Source organism: Strigops habroptila, chromosome 15, assembly GCF_004027225.2.
Source record: "Strigops habroptila isolate Jane chromosome 15, bStrHab1.2.pri, whole genome shotgun sequence".
Lineage (NCBI taxonomy): Eukaryota > Metazoa > Chordata > Aves > Psittaciformes > Psittacidae > Strigops > Strigops habroptila.
The window spans coordinates 10,168,304-10,187,076 of NC_044291.2; the positions used below are offsets into that span (position 1 = coordinate 10,168,304).

The 18,773-nt window shown below is 50.5% G+C and overlaps 1 protein-coding gene across 3 annotated transcripts in view; it reads right to left on the bottom strand.

The window, feature by feature from the left end:
• Nucleotides 1-2,614: 2,614 nt before the first annotated feature.
• The window catches only part of NSMF (NMDA receptor synaptonuclear signaling and neuronal migration factor), a 53,590-nt gene continuing 37,431 nt past the window's right edge, over nt 2,615-18,773 (bottom strand). Inside the window, exons 9-15 of one of the 3 annotated variants that reach the window (XM_030507440.1) lie at nt 17,998-18,081; nt 16,561-16,594; nt 15,957-16,027; nt 14,563-14,642; nt 12,924-13,026; nt 12,472-12,547; nt 2,615-10,279 (exon numbers count right to left, since the gene is read on the bottom strand). In XM_030507440.1, coding sequence (XP_030363300.1) covers nt 10,182-10,279; nt 12,472-12,547; nt 12,924-13,026; nt 14,563-14,642; nt 15,957-16,027; nt 16,561-16,594; nt 17,998-18,081 — 546 coding nt within the window. In that variant the 3' untranslated portion in view covers nt 2,615-10,181. The remainder of the gene's footprint in view (nt 10,280-12,471; nt 12,548-12,923; nt 13,027-14,562; nt 14,643-15,956; nt 16,028-16,560; nt 16,595-17,997; nt 18,082-18,773) is intronic. The other 2 variants (XM_030507442.1, XM_030507441.2) reach the window with 2 other exon arrangements.

Genomic DNA, 18,773 nt, shown 5'->3' on the forward strand with positions numbered 1-18,773 from the left:
GCCCGCAAGTTACGGGGACACGGCACGGCATGGCATAACCGACCTCTGGGGACACGGCACGGCACGGCATAGGTAAGTAACCTTTGGCCAGCAGTCGCAGCCTGCCCGGGAGCTGTGGAACCGCACCCGGCACACCGGGCTGCTCCGACATGAATGACTGCATCCAGCCGGCCTGCTGTAACACAGGTGTTATGGGAAGGAACAGCGGATCCTGCTGATAAGGCTCGTACCTTTGCACTCCTGAGCCGTAGCAGAGCAACTGCACCTTCTCTGAATGATTCCTGGAAACAATAGTACCGAAAATGGTATTTCGTTGCCAAAATACAGGAGCCATGCAATGCCCTGATGTGCTGTGTGCCCGAGGAGCTGCTGGCAAATAGAGCTGAATAGAGGGAGGTAGCTTTTTGCAATTCAGCTTAACTAACACAAGGGTGATTTAAGGTTTACACATGGCCCAGCTGAAGCACAGGTCCCTGATGCACCCTCCTGTGTCCTGCCCAAACCCAGTGTTGGGGATAAAGAGCCAGGCAAGGGGGTAGTGACATTTCCCCGCCTCTGGTGACTCATGGCTCAGGCACGTCCAGAGCCAACAATGTGCCTTTGTACTGAGCAGATCTCAGTGGATTTCTCTTTCGTGGTCTTGTCTAGTTGGCTTTTGAGCCCTTGTAAAGCCCATAAATCCTCACATAATGAATCCCACGCAGTTTGTCTGCACCTGGTGCAAAGAAAACGCCTCCCTTTGTGGGGAGCGAACCTGACATCTGCCAGTTTCATTGCACGTCTGCCTGCCTTGTAACAGATAATTAAACCAGCCATTATTCATCTCCTCCCCTGCCAGTCAAGATTTGAGCCTTCCATCATTCTGTCAACTGCTTCTTTCCTGGCCTGTCAGTGGAACAGTGTTAAGGACTGGACAGTGGAGCTTGGCTGGCAAGCAAATGATTTGGAGCTAATCCCCTGCATTGCTGGATTTACACCCATAATTAACCCTGGAGTAGTGCCGGAGTTGTGTTTCTAAGAGGCTCCTGGGAATCCCGCTCAGCCTCATCTTCTGGCACAAAAAGGAATGCTGGATTACAAACCCCAGGTGTGACAATGGCAGGGGACTGGCCCTGGAGGGTGCGATGGCCGAGTGCCACCAGGTAGCACAGGCACGAGTTCCCGGTGTGCCAGCAGCACCAGGGTACAGCTGATGTGGCTGCAGAGCCAGCAATGGGACACGACGCATCAATACCAGCCATGGCATACATGGCTTGCAAGGGAGTAGGGCTGGGAATGGTGGGATCTGCCAGGACAAACCCCAGCTACAGCCAGGTGACAAGGGAACAGGGAAAGAGCAGGGCTCAGCAGGACTGGAGAAGCTTCATTTCATCTTAAACCCCTGCAAGACATCTCAGTTCCTCACCCTTTTACAGGGCAGAGCAAAACTCCGCCTGCACAGCTCCTGCTCGTGGTTGGTGTCCATCACCCCACCATGAGTAACAGAGCACAAAGGGACAGGGAAGATCATCCCAAGGTGATAGGTGGTAAAAAATCCATTGTAACTGGGCTTCTGCAGCAAATTCGACCTTATACCCTATGATGGCAGATTTAAAAACAGGACAATGCCGGCACAGAATGGCTGCAGGATAAAGAATAAAGGTTCCAGGATAAAGACCATCTTTCTGGGCTCCAGGTACTCCAGGCACCACTGATGCTGCAAAGGCCTTGGGGAGAACACTGGCCAGAAGCTGGTTGCGCAGTTGATGGTAAAGGATTAAAAGGGATTTCTGTCGTCTGTCACACTGCTAAGATGGACCGGCACGTCCCAGCCCGCTGTGGTGTGGAGAAGAAACTCTCCATACGGGGAGCATGCAGGAATGAGGGCTGAGACATCCCAGCGCAGAAGAAAAATGCCTTCGATGACAGAGTTGTCCAGCCTGTTTGTCTCTGCCAGTGCCCAGAGGGACCGTGGTTACCGCTTGTAACGGAGGATGAACCTAGAGGTGACCGGCAGCTTGGAGTTAAAGGGGAAGATTGCAGCCAGGAGCCAGACCTGCTCACTTCGGCAAACAAGTCAAACAGACCTGCCACAAAGAAAGCAGAATTGGATGTTTTCTGCCCTCCTGGGGATGTGCTTTACTTTGGAGCTGGTCTGTTTTCCCCAGAGGGATTATCAGGCCTTTAGCTTCCCTGGAGTTTCCCCAGGGCTCTGCTCCTCGGTGCCTGTGGTGGTGCTCAGGGATCCACCTTCCTCCCAGGAAAAGGAACAATGCTCAACGCTCTGTAAGCCCTTTAGCTCACATGCTTTAGCCCTCCCTGCTCCCTAAGACACTGCTGGAGCTGTGAATCACTCTGCACTATCCCCATCACTGGGTTGGTGCCTCTCAGATGGTCCCTTGTTTAAAGCATCAGGAGTTTTTACTTTCCTCCCCTTTTAACTGCGTCTGGGCCTCTTGCACCTCTGGAGCTCTGCTCTCCAGTTTTCAGCACCTCCCTCGCTGCTGCTGTTCAGAGGTGCCCAGTGCCTGCGTTCCATCCCCTGCCAGCACAGCAAAGCATCTGCCAAGCGGCACGTCCTGGGTCTATGAACAGCCAGAGGACAACGACAAAAAGCAAGCGAGAGAAAACCTGCTTTCCCAGAAACATCTCTTTTTATTAAATCACGTCTTAAAACCTAGAAACATTCATTTGAAACCTGGTTATCATACACGAAGCAGCAGATAGTCTCAGAGAAACACTATGACGGAGGCAGTAGAGATGGCCAATGTCTCCCACGTCACAGCCAGGTTTGCCCCTTGCCTCAGGTCCAGCCAGAAACCACTTCCAACACCGGGGAGAGCACTTTGGGGTATCTTCCTTCTGACTTTTCCAAGGAGCTAACCTGCTGGTCCAGGGCCCACCGAGACCTCAGAGGTTACAGTCTTTCCTTTCAAAACTCTCTGCTAAGTTTAACACAGTTGGGGCCCCAAACCAGCATGTCTGGGGTTGAGCTCTCTAACCCAGAGGCTCTCACAGGATCAGCATTTCAAGCTCCTCATGCATCTGTTCTCCCTTCAGCTTCCCGCTGGACTGGGCTGAGCAAAGAGGGACCCGAGTGCTGGGATGTACCATGGGCCCAGCCTCACCTGAGGCGGGTGCAACCCCATGGCCCGGCACTCAGGTTTGGGTCTGACAGAGCAGGATGCTGCCAGCTCCCTCTGAACTCAGCAGAGAGCAGAGGCAGAATCAGCCCACAGAGTGCTGCATCCTCACAAGGCTTGTCATATGTCAAGCACTGTCCACACTTGGGTGGTTTGGGGTTGTTTCTCCCTGTTGACAACTCTGCTTCTTTCTTTCTCTCATGAAAGTAACTATGAGGGTGGTGGGACACTGGCACAGGGTGCCCAGAGAAGCTGTGGCTGCCCCATCCCTGGCAGTGTTCAAGGCCAGGTTGGACACAGGGGCTTGGAGCAACCTGCTCTAGTGGAAGGTGTCCCTGCCCGTGGCAGGGGTTGGAACTGGATGAGCTTTAAGGTCCCTTCCAACACAAACCAGGCTGGGATTCTATGAGACATCCCAGAGTTCTGGAGCATTACCAGATATAACCTGTTCTCCACATGACCAGAACCATTTTCAAGGCCTGCACCATTACCTTTTCCACTCATTACTCCTGTGTTTGGTTTTCTGTTCAGAAAACCAGTGAGGCCTCCTCAGTAGCAGCTCTGCAGCAGCAAAGGGAGCGCTCGCAGCTGAGCTGGAAATGAAAACTGGTGCCTGAGCTCTGAGGGGAAGGAGTAAAAATCCAAAAGCACATTTTCTGCCACCCTGCCAGAGCCCAGCTTTTTCTGTGCTTGGTATCACCGCTGAAGTCACCCCAGTTCCAGGAATAGAGTTGTTAAAGAACAACAGGAAACACACAGCGGAAAAACTACAGTCTTGCTCATTCGGGTACGACTCCAGCCTCACTTCCTGGGATGGGGAACACCAAACTCACTTGGTTGTTTCAGTCATCCCTATCTTAACACCCAGCAAAACCACATCTCACTTAGCACAGTGGGCAGAGGGGCAGGATCCTCACTCAAAGGGCCTTGGCTCACTGGGCTCATCTACAATGCTTTTAGGGCATTTCGAATGTGAGGGCAACGATACCTGTCCTGGAATTCCCAGCTCCAAATTAACAGGACCTATAGTGGTAACTGTATCACTGCAACTGAGTTTTAGCACTAAAAAAAGGAAAGAATTATCTCATAACCTCACACCCTGTTGAATACCACAGATGTGCAGCCGTGCTGGTCCCAGCCAGAGGCCAGGGTGCCGGTAGCAGTGCCCAGCCCGGGTGCTGGACACCCTGCAGTTCAGTCTGCCCTGGTAAGATTGCTCCCCAGGTACAACCCTGCACAACCACAGGAGGAAAACACCACTCAGACAACACAGAAGCCCCATGGACCCGGCTGCCAGGCAGGACTGTGCCCGTGGCTGTTGCTGTAGGGATTCAGGGAAATCGCCGGAGGGGCCTCCCCATGGCAGGATGAAACCTTGGCTTGAGGGCCTCCGGGAACACCTTCACTGTGCTCAAGGCTGAGCAATGCAGGTGGAGGCTGCTCCTGCTACAGGTTTATAGGGCCGTTAGGGCTGTGACTAATCACCAGTTCCTTTTAGCTGCTGAGATAAGGAAGAAAGACTGAAGTGCCCAATTAACTACCGAGATACGGCCTGGCTCCCCACTGTGCCAGCCTTAGATCTGACCTGGCGTGTGTCAATGTTAAGGATACTCTAAAAGCAATACAATAATGTGAAAAATTACTGGGTTGTATTAGTTAATATTTACTAAACATTTATAGAAGAATGCAGTTTAGCTTTCTTTCAGATGGATTCCTACATGTAATGTCCATGATGGTTATTCCCTCCAGTCTTTAATTCTCACACCAATGGCAGTATGTTGGGCTGAATTTATTCCTGAATCAAAGCAGCTCCTGATTCCTGTCACTCTTCGACAGCTCGTGCACAACCTCGGCAGGAGACAGCAAACTCCAGTATCTTACTCTTATTCCAACTGCAGGATCACCTGGGAGTAACAACAATCACAGCCAGGTTCATGGTCATTACACCACCCATTTACTCACTCAGTTCCAGTATATGGTATTATTTCCAGGCTGACTTGTCATCAAGACCAGAATAGTTTCCAGTCGACTTTGGCTTGTGTTTCCACAACTGAGAATTCAAAAACACTCCCATGGAAAATGCAGAAAGCCACGGATACTCTGGGAGCACGGAACAAAATACAGGATCACAAACAACTCTTTACAGGTGGCGTGGAAAATGATATTGCTGCTAGCTATCCCTCGGGAGGACACAGGGATATCTGCATGGCATCCTTCGGGAAGGGCTGTCTGTATCTCCAGCTGCAGGGGCTGTGACGGCACAACCCGGAGCATGGAGCGATTCAGCTTCATGTGTACCTGCAGAGCTGTGTCCCATCGCTCAGGAAGGGTGACACGACACAGCACATCCTCTGATGTGAGGTTCCAGCAGCGCACATCAACTGCCACGGGCCACAAAGGGATTTTTAGTCATACACTAACATACTTTATCCTGGACCAATGCATTAACACCACATAAGCGTGACTCATACTGGGTTTTGATGGGTTGGTGTTTACACATACACAAAGCACAGAGCGAGCCTGTTGTCCCACTCCAGTCTGGGTGGGATGAAGGACGGGCTCCCATTTCCAGATCCTGCCAGGCTGGCGGTTTGAAATCAGCATTTTCCATTCTTTTAAGTGACCCCACTTGTGTTGCCCGAAGGTGACGAAGCAGTGTTTGCAGTCACTCTGCCAGCACAGCCTTGGGAACAGGAACTTCCAGCCACAGGTCACCAACGCAGTCACGTCCCCAAACAGCAGCAGCTGTTAGTGCAGTGGATGAGCGCCAGGAGCCAGAGAGATGCTAACACAGCATGGACAATGGTAACGCTGCCCCACACTTTCCTGCACATGGCAGAATAAGTGGGGACAGTTGAGGGGGAACATCTCCCCCAGACCACGGGAAAGAGCCTGTGTGTGAAGAGACAACGTGAACACACACACATGCACTCCAGAAGCCCTCGGAGCAAAAACCTGTGCTGAGCTCCAGGCACAATGTCCAGGCTGAGAAACGAAGAACAAATCCACTTCCAGAGGCCACTCCGCAGAGGCAATGCAGAGCCCACCATGGTCCATGGGACGTGGCTCAGGTGGCTTTGGGGGCACTCAGAGGCAGAAGCGGGTGGGCTCCCCTGGGTGCACACAGTGGAGTCCTCGCATGGGCAGGATGAGCTGGCTGGTTGCCTTTCCCAGTCAGATGTTTTGTTAGAGCTACAAGGACTTTACTGGGTTTGTTTTCCATTTTTTTAATGCAGGAAGGGATTATCTGCTCACTCATCCATTTCCCAGCCCTGGAGGTCGGCTGCAAAGGGAAGTTCGTGGCTGCAGCCTGAGGAGAGTGCAAAACGCTTTAGCTCAATTTTCTACCTATTTCTGTGTCCTTCAGGTAACTTGAATTTTCTTCTTCCCTTTCCTTCCCAGCCAAACAAGAGGAAAAGAGAAAAGCCTGCCTGGAAAACCCTGCAGAAGACTAGAGCCACATCCAAGAAAACAACCCCCGCAAGCCTCTATAGCTGGGTGAATACTCTCTGCAGGCACCAGAGAACCAGGTGCTGCTCCCAGGACATGAGCCCGGCTGAGGAGCTGCAGACCGGACTGCGTATACACTTGCTGCCCACCCTTCTCCTCTCCTGGACATGACAATCCCAGCCCAGGCCACAACACAACCAGCAGACTCTGCTGACATTCAGTACTGCCTCATAGCAAGAGCAGCAGAAACTCCCAGCATGGTTGGACTGGCGCCCTATTTAGCTATCCCAGATTGATCCGCTTCTCTCCAGGGTTAACCAGGTGTTCCTGTTGCTAAGAGCAAATCCAGACCACACAGGACCTGCAGGAGCAGTTCCCCATGGTGGGGCCGAGCATAACGGTGCCACAGGGCTGGAGCTCAGCCACACCATGACCACTTGCTCCAGTTACCCTGATGTGAAGTGAGCTCCACCGAGCCGGGCCAGATGCAATTACCAAGTGTGTGTGAACAAACCGGTTTCAGGGCTTCACACAGACACACCCCGAGAGCAGGCAGCAGAAACCTGGATGCAGAAGTGGAACAACAGATTGTTCTGTGTGCCCAGCAGCCATCGCTCCTGGGGTGCGAGGAAGGGGCCTCGGTGTCTGCAGAGGGGATGTCCTGGCTGGGACCATGCTGAGCACATCCTGAGTCATCCTTCACCAGCTGGTCCAACGGAGGAAGTTCCAGGCTCTATTTTTAACTCTAAAGTTGAAATAATTACGGGTTTTTTTGTATCCTCTCCTCTGCTGATCCCTTCCTCTCCCAGCAGCCACTGGAAAAATCCAACCAGTTAAAAAAGGGGAAGAAACTGGTTTTCCGCTTTCAGAAATGGGTAACTTCAAGGACGCTGTTTGCACAAAGGACTTGAAACATCAAAACTCTATTGTCTTTCAGTCACGGCTTTTAGAGCATTTCATCTCTTTAGTCAAACGAACGCCACAAAGGGAATAACACGCTCATGTCATAAACATCACAAACTCTGAGGAATATAGATCTTTGGAGAGAAACGCATTCATCGGTGTCAGTACACTACACTACAGTCAACTGCACCACTACAACAGTCCATAATGGTCATTCAAACACACATCTTCCTACAGAAGTTATGCAACTGTACAAGCTACCTTGCTACTTTGCACCCCTAGTTCTACAAGTGGTCAATGAGGATAGATATACAATAGTTGTACAGAGAAATCACTCAAGTAGATACATAAATGGGCCCTTTCGGAGTTAAAGAAGGTTTTCAATAGTCTCACAATGCTACATTCATGCTACCAAGTTCACTGGATTGGGGGGTTTACTTTAGCAAGGAGAAAGGAAGAACAGTCTGCCCCCAGTGAGGAGCATGACCAAAGGGGCAGAAAGGGAGAGAGTTTTGTGCCAGCATTTTAACCCTGCTGCTGCCACTGCCTTCTCCACATCACACACAACTTCGTGCTTTCATTGCACCCACAGCTCCCACCTCTCAGCATAGCTGGTGGAAGCTGCCATCCTACATAACAGAATTGGCATCACTTGTGTTTTCTTTCTTCTATCTGGCATTTCCTTCCAAAAGCTACAGACTGGGGCCTATTATCCCCTTCACTACAGGTCTGGACAACACGACCCAGTGAAGAGGGCAAGAGTCCAGCCAGGGATGAGCTGTGGCTACCAAACCACTCCGAGACAGACGGGGAGGCAACAGCCTGGACCTATTTGGTTCAATATGTTGCTTTCAATGACTTTAAACCATCTCTCTCCACCTATTCCTCTCCTTACTGTATATACATTATTTCTCCAAAAGTTCTGCTATAAAACTGCTGTAGTGTAAAGGGTTGAGCAGCTCCAGCCAGAGGCCTGCTCCCCAAAATTACACCCACAGCTATGTCAGGGGAGAAGGAGTACTCTACAGGTCAGAACAGCTAGTTCTTTTTGTAACTATTTAGAAGAAGATTTGTACATATATTTTCCTTCGCAATCAACTAATTTTAGATAGCAGGAAATCAGGAAACCAAGGTAACCCTTCCCTGTTACTTCTCCAGTGTGTATTACGTAGAAAAGCAGTAACTTGTATCACCTCCCAGAACTGCCAGTGACCTACACAGACTCTGAGCAGTATTTATCCTCTGAACAGGAGAGTACAAGCTGAACAAACCCTTCCCAAAACAAAAAGCAACCCCCTGACTGAAACGAAAGGTAAAGATATTCTCAAATATATCCTCACATACCAAGTAGGAGCCTGAGTTCCCAAACCCCGGCTGCTGGACACAGCTCTGGGCTTCCTCTGTCCTACACAGGACAGGATGTGAGCAGCTCAGACCATTCAACAGGTCTTTTCAGAAGTGGGAAAGAGGTGGTTGATGCACAAACAACTGGCAATCAAGTGAACAGAGGGAAAATCCAAACTCGTGCTACAAACCCGTGCTGTGCTCCTCCACAAGCATCTCTTCAGTCTCCGTGGAGGGTTTCTGGTGCTCACACACCGCGGGCTATAAGAACTCATCTCTCAACACACAGCAAAACACCAGCATGAACAAGTTAATTACCATGGCTATTAATTTCTAATTCAGTTTGATACCATAGTGAACCTGACCGAGGCTTCTCAGCCAGGTTCTGTATTTCTAACCTAAAGTATTTCAGCAAAACTCAAGTCCTGTAGTTTTGCAAGCAGCAAAATAGAAAGTAACAAAGTTGTGTCTACTTGGAGGAGAACTATACATTCGTGAGAGCACATACAATGAGTGCAACACAGCTACTCTGAAAGTAAGAAACCAAACCGGGTTAATCAATGCAGCAGACATGCAGGGTCTGCTAAGTTACCTTAAAACCATGTTTGCTGGTGATTAAATATGTCTACAGAAGATATATTACCATTCTGAATATATTTTCAAGCAGACCAAAAAAATATCTCATCTATTGGTTACTGGTGTGTTATTTTTAACTAATTAAATATTGGGAGGGATTTTACCCCCCTCGCTATAAAAATTGCACTTCTTATTTTCTATTAAACAAAACCCAAAAGAGATAGATTTCAATTCTATATTCCAGTATATATTCACATGGAAACTGGATCGTCTTGCTCTAAGCTTGCAGGAGTAGGTGTAGCAGTCCTTGCTCTCCAACATCCCCTGCACAGAAGGTGCCATCAGTACAAACCCTCCTTCCTCTGTGCTCTGGTCACTTCCTCAGTGTAGTGCATGGGTAAGTGATTTGATTTTATTTTTTTGTAAGAAAACCTGAGCTTCAAAAGTCTTTAAAAGGACCTGGAATCAAATCTGGCCCATTCTGACCCAAAACAGCTCAGTTCTGCAAGGAACTCCATCCTGTCCTCGTTGCACACAGCTCCTCCTGAGACACCATGGCTCTGACCTGAGGCGAGTGAGGTGTCAAACCCTTTCCCTCCAGTCTCTCTTGACCCAGGAGACTTTCCTCCTGACACACTTCCGAGGGCTCCTTCTTCCCTCCCTTTAGCACTGCTGCCTCCCATAGGGCTATGAAGGGCTCCCCGTGCCAATAAAAAAGTCTCTCTGCAATCAGCACGACTTCTTGGACACCGGTGATCAACTTCCTCTTGCAAAGTCTTCTCCAGCTCATAAAATGTCATCGTAATCCAATAGTTTAGAGTGCTGGCGGGTCTTCCAGAGGCGGTAAAGGCGGAAGTCAAAGTAAGTCTCAATCATTTGCTTACCTAGGAGTGAAATGAAGCAGAGGGGTTACACCCTGCAGCAGCAAAAACACCCAACCCACCTATAGGCAGAGGCACAGCAGAGCCCATCCACATGCTTCATTTGAGAATACTGACATTGAGCACCTGCCCAGGGCATGGGAAGGTGCCCATGAGCAGCAAATATCTTTGTAGAACTCCTCAAACCATGAAAGGCTCCTTAAATCCCCTGGCAGGGTTTGTCTGAGTTTGGAACTGAGCACAGAGTCTGTCTCCAGACTTTGACCTCTCTGCACTGACTGCAGAAGGGGGGCCAGGGGCTGTGGAGTGTCACAGAATCACAGACTGGTTTGGGTTGAAAAGGACCTTAAGATCATTCAGTTCCAACCCCATGCCATGAGACCACAGCTCCAAGAGCCTGCGTGAGGCTACCCAGCCCAGCGCTTCAGGGCATCACAAAGCCAGAATTAACTCGTTGTACAGATTTGTGGGAAACATTAAAAACAAGTAACTTGAAAATTCAAAATAAAAATGGGTGCATTGGTCTATAAATGAACATTTACAGCTGCTCCTGTCCTGCAAAGCTGCGTCTTCTCACAGCAAGGAGCTCAACAGGACACACTAACGCAAGCCCTGTGCACTGGCACCTCTGATGGAAGGTAGAGGTTTCACAAGGCCATCACAGACCCAAGGCCACACACAAGAGGCAGCAAGTACCTTTGAAAACCCAAGGGCAAACAGCCTCTGAGACAGGGCTTAAGGATGGGATTTTCGATTCTGTAGCCTGATTAAGATTAGTTTTAGATGACTTTGCAAAGGATTACAGAGGGTGCGCTATTAGCGCGCCCCAGATTGATCAAGGGGATAAATTCAGACGTATTCTCCAGCCCAGCCTCTTCAAAGATTAACTGCTTAAATGTGTGCACACAGAACCTGCTGCCTTGCCTGCCAAGCTGCACAGAAACCTAGGAATTGCCCTGCAAGTTGCTTCTGGGCACACATAGAATCCCAGCCTGGTTTGTGTTGGAAGGGACCTTAAAGCTCACCCAGTCTCAACCCCCTGCCACGGGCAGGGACACCTTCCACTAGAGCAGGTTGCTCCAAGCCCCTGTGTCCAACCTGGCCTTGAACACTGCCAGGGATGGGGCAGCCACAGCTTCTCTGGGCACCCTGTGCCAGCGCCTCAGCACCCTCACAGGGAAGAGCTTCTGCCTCAGAGCTCATCTCAATCTCCCCTCTGGCAGGTTAAAGCCATTCCCCTTGGCCTGTCCCTACAGGCCCTTGTCCAAAGCCCCTCTCCAGGTTTCCTGTAGCTCCTTCAGGCACTGGAGCTGCTCTAAGGTCTCCCTGGAGCCTTCTCTTCTCCAGGTTGAACAAGCCCAGCTCTCTCAAGCCTGTCTTCACAGGAGAGGTGCTCCAGCATGTTTGCTGTGGGATCTGTGCAAGCACTGTGTAAAGTGGGGTCCAAACCTTGATGGGACACAGATAGCTCTGGCAGCATGAATGTGATCATCTCCCGTATGATCCTGTGACAGTAAGTGGAGTTAGGAATAACCCATCAGTGCTGATGCCAGTGTGAGCAGCAGAGGAAATCTCCACAGTGCTTAAAGCCTAATGCTGCATGTTCTTATCTTCCAAGAGGACAATGTACTAAGGACTACAGCAAAGGTAAAATAAGAGCAAATTCAGAAACTGCACCCAGAATTACTTACATTGACCAAAGAGCAGGAAAGATTTTGTAGCCCCTTGAAAATATCTTGAGCTACAGGCAAAAAACATCAAAAAAAGCAAGGCAAAGCAGACTGAGATGCAGAATGGCTCCAGCCCAGTGCTTGCTGATGACACAACTCAGTACCAATGGTTTGAGTCCTGCAGAATAGAAGAGACCCCTGCACACTGGGTTACAGAAAAGGTTCTGCTCCCACTTGCATTTCTCCCATGGACTTCACATGCCCCAGTACATGACAAGTCTCCTAAACTGAGCCTGGAAAGCTAACTACTCTTTAGGCTGCTTTGCCACTGCCCAGAGCCTGAGAGAGGGCTGTGCAGCTTCAGGCCCAGCCAACGGGACAGATGTAATGTGAACACGGAGGAGCTGCAAGGGCAAGACCAAGGCAGGGCTGAAGAGAGCTCAGAATGGCTTTTTCAGGAAGATGCCCACTGAAGGAAGCAGGCTGATAAGGATGGTGTGTGTCTTTATAGAGAAAATAAGTTACCTTGAGCTGATAGTTCAAGTGGAGACTCAAAGGCAACCCTATAAGGATTCATTAAGTTTTTCAGATTCTGAAATAGCTGAAAGGAAAACATGTTGAGAGTTAGCAGCTGAAAACAAAGATGAACTCCAGGACACCCAGAATCACCCATCCTTGTTCCCTACCTCTGGAAAACCTTCCACCCATGTCCTTTAAAACATTTAGCTCATCAGTAAATAAATAAAGTGCTTTGGACTACTGTTTCTCCTCAAAGGTTTCAGTATTTGTCACTTTTTCCTCCCCTGCCCTCTGGGGAAGGCACAATCCATAGGGTGCTTCACCCACTCACAGCCTCTCACGGGACAGGATGACAGCGTGTTCTCACCCAGCAGAAGAGGAAGGTTTAGACTTCACAGTGTGACTGTTGCCCCCCTGGGCTTGGGGCTACTCATCAGACATTCCCAGGAAGCCCTTACCTTCTCCCCATTGGGGTTTCCAAGAACATAGCAGCCCATGATGTGAATGATATTTGGTTCAGGATTGACTTTACTCATCAGCCGGCTCAACCTCTTCCAGAAGCTGGAAGAAACATAAAAACCCAGGATATATATTTTAAAACAAAGCAAAAACCCCCTATCTCCTCATGAGTAATCACAAGGATGTGTGTGCACACACTGCTGGAAGGGGTCCGAGGCTTGTGGCCTGAGCAGAAAGCTGCTCATAGGAAGAGCCATGGGTTCTTAGACAAGGAAGCACAGGGGCAGAGCAAGGTGCCAGTGATGTGGTAGGGAAGGAGAAGCAGCTCATTGAACCAAGGAAGCTCCGAGGCGAAGAGAAGGGAGCAAAGTCCACCAGGAGTGCTTTTAGACTGCCAGTTTTACTAAGCATTCTCCTCTTGTAGTGATTCTCTCCAATTTTCTCTCTCCCATTCCTATCAACAATTACCTTTTCTAAAGATGAGTGTTATCAGTGCACTGGCTCATTTGCAGGGCACAAAATCAGCAGAAAACGGCTGGAGAGGTTGGTCTTCAACTTAGCTAGAGACACCACCAAACCACCCAGTGCTTGGTGCTGCTCACCAGTCAGACCCAGTTTACCTTTTGGGAGCACTGACCAGGCACACTGTGCCTCAGGGACACGAGATACAATCACCTCCCCTAGGCAGGGGGTCAGGGCAGGCTTCTGGGGGGCTCTGAAGCCCTCTGTGATCAGATTGCTTTTCTCAGGACTGCCTCCCAGGGACACACAGGCTGGATGGAGACATTCACTTCCAAGCACCCAAGTTTTCAGCTGTGTGTTCTCAGCTTTCTGCAGGTCCCTGAATGACCAGCTCTGGACCAGCCATGCCTGGCCTGTGTTCAGAAGTGTGTACACACATACACGTGCTAAAGAATTTTATTGACAGTGTTTGTGCCAGAGCATGAGAGCACTGAACAGATGTAGATTTTAATACTCAGTTCTCATGCCAACAAGTTGTGCAGAACAGGTTGGTGTACATCCTCTCCCCCACAACGAAGTGAGTTTGAGCCAGCACAAGTGAGCACGCAGCAGAACAGGCAAAGCTTAACTCTTCAAGGAGAAGCAAAATTGCCTCAGCAGCCCTGGCTGACAGGCTGGTGTTAGTGAAAATCCTCCTCAGGAACGTGTGGACTTTGAGCAGGCTTTGCAGAGGCAAATTCCATTTCCCCTGCAATCAGAAGGGAGTTACCAGAGGCAGCCGTGGGGGAATGGTTGGATTTCTGCTTAGAAATGCTGTCTCAGCAACTTCCGAGCAACAGAGACATGAGGCGTGTGTCCTGGTGTCTGGTCAGCAAAGCCAGTGTTAGGAGAGGAAATTTCCACCCCCCTTTTGACAGTCTGTACACCACAGGGACACTGAACAGCAGATAAAAGCATAATCTCCTGGTGACTTGTCCCAGGGCTGCACCATCCCAAGCTCTGCGCTCTCCTCCCTGCAGCCCCCCCCCAGGAGCTTTAAGCTGCTATTACTCCCCCCTCAGCCCCCTCTTCCCCTGACCAACCCTTCCCCTCCCCTGCTAGGCCACGTGCTACAAACACAGAGCAAACCAAGCAGCACAATGCTGTGTGAGTCTAGGTGGTGATGCAGCCACTCACAGGATCATATCTTCTTCCTTCTCCACTTTGGCGAACGTGGCAACTTTGTTCTTTAACAAGTATAAGTGACCAGGGCCTCCCTGCAAGAGACAGACAGACAGACGTGAACCACTTGGCACAGGCCATGAAGAAACAAACCCTGGATGTTTTTTGTCCTGCACAGCCCTGTGTGCCATGGGGGAACAGAGTCAGGCTGGCACAGCTGCTGTGACCTCCATAGCAGGCACTACAGGCATTGCTCAGGAAATATTCACACATGGGGAGTGTGCTGGGGGTTGGATTCTCTGGTTTTTACTGTTATATGCCCACCTTATTCTAAAAAGGCACAATAATAGACAAAAATCTTCATTGTGGGTGGCTGGAGAGTAATAGGGAAGACAAGAAAGTCCCTTTCACTTGGGGATTCTAGGGGACTCGCCGTGGTGGGCAGAGAGAAGCTGAGCCAAGCAGGGATAAGCAGGAGACACGTCACTGAGGAAGAACTGGACTTTGGCTGTAGCAGGAATGAAAAGCTTGAGCACAACAGCAGGAAAACTGAGTCACCGTCTCCAGGTCAGGGTGCTGCAGACCCTGCTATTCCACAGCACCAGGCACGTGGGAAGGGGTTCAAGTCAGGTCACCTCCTAACTTCCCATGTCAAGGTTCCTCGCACAGCTGCTGGGGAAGTGTGAAGCTGAACACCCTGAGGGACAAGAGACGTGGGAAGGAAAACCCCAGACCCAGCAGGAGTCTGTGCACCCCAGCTCGGCAAGCCCGGACCCCGACCCCTCTGCAGCAGAGGCTGGGCTCCAGCTCCGAGCTGTGCCATCTGCCGGTCTGCTCCAGGACACACACCCTGGCTCTGTCACACTCGGTGTATGGAAACTAGAACCGTCACATCGCAAAGGCTTGTCCCTGCCTCTGGAATTCTCCTTTTGAGGGCTGTGTAATGCTGGTTTCCTTGGGTTTCCTTGAAAGCAGCTGAGGAGCAGCACAGCTCTGGGCTGATCACACTAAATCAGACTTTATTTCCTGCTGTCACAGCAACTTGACACTGCTCAGTGTCTGGGGAAACAAGAAGTAAAAGCTGCACACGTGCAGTTATTGGAACAGAACCAGACCTTGGAGTGCTGGTTCCTCTTTGTAATTTTCCCTGTAGAAAGTCATAGAATCCCAGATTGGTTTGTGTTGACCTTAAAGCTCAACCAGTTCCAACCCCCTGCCATGGGCAGGGACACCTTCCACTAGAGCAGGTTGCTCCAAGCCCCTGTGTCCAACCTGGCCTTGAACACTGCCAGGAATGGGGCAGCCACAGCTTCTCTGGGCACCCTGTGCCAGCGCCTCAGCACCCTCACAGGAAAAAAACTCAGACAAATTTGTAACAATCCCCCAAGCCCTTTACAACTTTCATGTACCTGGCAAAATATCAGCATCTTCCAGATCTTGCAGCCTTTCCGATAGATGTTAAGCTTCTTCTCTATTTCCTCTGCAATAAACACATTGGAAAAGTTGAACCATGGAAGAAGTTAAAAAATAGTCTTATTTCTTGTCACGTTAGTGCTGAAGGCGGGAGGCTGAGCTGGGAGAGGTGCTCAGCACTCACATTCCCACTGATGACAAAGCAAACTCTTTGCTTTCATGCTGTGGAAAGCAGGAAACCCCTGACACGTCCCAGGGCAGAGAAGGGACAGAGCAGCACCAGACACTGCTATGCAGTGACCATGGCACTGGACCAAAGCTAAAGCTCCTCCTCACCTACAAGGGTACAATGAACAGAGATCTTTGCTGCCCTGAGCCTCAGCTTCCCTTCCATAAACAGGGAGCTTGGCATAGAAAATGGGCCACAGAAGTGAAGTTTTCTTACTGCAGCACATCCAACAGCGCTGACATTGTCAGGTGGCACTGGGGTGACAAAAGCACCTTTACGTGTGGCAGCTGAGGCGCAGGGCAGTGAAGTGACTTTAACATGTTGATCCTGCCATGGGCAGGAGTTAAGAAAAAGAAATAACGCTCACATACCGAGGATGTCATCAAAGGTGGCATGTTCATGGTCCTGGAAACCAAGAGAGAAGACATATCAAGGTTCACCGTTACTACACCAGCTCCCATGACATGATTATAGTCTCTAATATTGCACACAACCCATTCCCAGGCAAACGGATGCTCCAAGAGCACAGTTCTACCAACTGATGGCTTCTAGTCACACCACAGTAATAACACCCCTAAACCACGTCTCAGCAAAGCAGCTGAATACTGACTGGTCCATGAAGACCAAGTCCATCCAAAGGCTCAAAGATGAATCCTGCAGGCAAGTCCACAGCACATATCATCCATCAGATGTAGTCAGCATCAGCATGGGCCATGCCTCTGGGTCGTGACGTGTCCAAGCTGGCTACAAACAGCCACACTCCCAACACATCTGCCTCTGGCACAGCAGAGTCATCAGGACATCCCTTCCAAATGCAGTGAATATAAAGTGATGAGGAAAGAGAGACACATAACTCCTTGCTGGTGCTTCAGATACCTGCTGAGGCAGGATTCCTACTGAAAAACCGAGCTTAAATGATTGACTGACAGGGTTGCACCACCGTAAATGGAGTGATGGGGCTCACGGTCCACTGCGGAGCTCCGAGGTTCTGTCTAAGGATGAACAGAAGGAGGAGCCCTAAGCCTGGCAACACAGCTCTGCTTGTGCTCAGGTCCCCCCTGCTTTCCTCGTCGATCTTTCCCAAGCTTCCCGGCTCTGCCTGCATGATCTGGCACCCACATGTGCAATTTCCACTCCACCTTACTCTGCCACCTAGACCTGAGCCCACCTCCCCAGCTACCCCAGACCCAAATCATAGAATCCCAGAATCCCGGCCTGGTTTGTGTTGGGAGGGACCTTAAGATCATCCAGTTCCAACCCCCTGTCACGGGCAGGGACACCTTCCACTAGAGCAGGTTGCTCCAAGCCCCTGTGTCCAACCTGGCCTTGAACACTGCCAGGGATGGGGCAGCCACAGCTTCTCTGGGAAAAGTCTGTGCCAGCGCCTCAGCACCCTCACAGGGAAGAGCTTCTGCCTCAGAGCTCATCTCAATCTCCCCTCTGGCAGGTTAAAGCCATTCCCCTTGGCCTGTCCCTACAGGCCCTTGTCCAAAGCCCCTCTCCAGGTTTCCTGTAGCCCCTTTAGGCCCTGGAGCTGCTCTAAGGTCTCCCCTTCAGGAGCCTTCTCTTCTCCAGGCTGACCCAGCCCAGCTCTCTCAGCCTGGCTCCAGAGCAGAGCTGCTCCAGCCCTCGCAGCATCCCCTGGGTTCAGCACACCCCCAGCCCTTTCCAGACAGCTTTCCCAAATCAGATCAGTGTTCCAAAATCACCATAACAGGAACCAGGGATAGGGACAAAAAAGTATTAAACAATTTTGTGTCTGAAGCCTGTTCCCAAACATCCAGATAAAGGAGAAGTGAAACACTTACGTAGAGAATGGGGATGATGGAGGGATCGTCCCTGCGGATAATTGTTGGGACATACTCTGCTTTGGGCACCTTGGAGGAAATGAGCTGTAAGGGAAGAAAGAAGTGAGCAGCATGAGGAGAAGCCAGTGGACTGGACAGAAGCACAAAGGCCACAGTAACAGTGCCTTGTTCAGTTGCTCTCAGTTATTACCCAAACCAGCAGCTCATCCGGCCTATCTGCGTCCCTCAGTTTGTAAAGGGGAGCCCAGCGTGCACAGAGCAAGCAGCCTGTGCATCACCACAAACGGCTGTATCCCAGCAAAGATCACTTCTCTACAGCCCTCCTCTGTGCCAGGGTCTGTGGGGGATCATTCATACAGGCACACGTAGCTGCCTGGTGGTGGGATGGCTGCGTACCTGAGCGGGAACCAGCCGAGGGATGAAACAGCACCAGCACAGGCACACACAGGATGTCAGGCAGATGCAGGTTACCTGGCAACTCTGGCTGAAGCTTCAGCTGGCTCCAGCAGCACGAGAGCCCAGAGGATGTGCCTGCTGTCAGCACGAGCACAGCACAAGGGCTGTGGGAACATGGGCAGTCTGACTGTACTGTGATTTTAGGCACCTCTGTTCATCGCTTTGAGAGTAGAGCAGGCAGTGGTGCTGGTGGGCTTGTGGGATCCAGCTTAGGCTGGCTCCAGAGCCCTCCCTCCTAGACAGCACATCACTGCTTCGGCCACATGGGAGCTAATGCAAAGTTTCTGAAGAGTCTAGGGATGGACAATCATCACATGCAC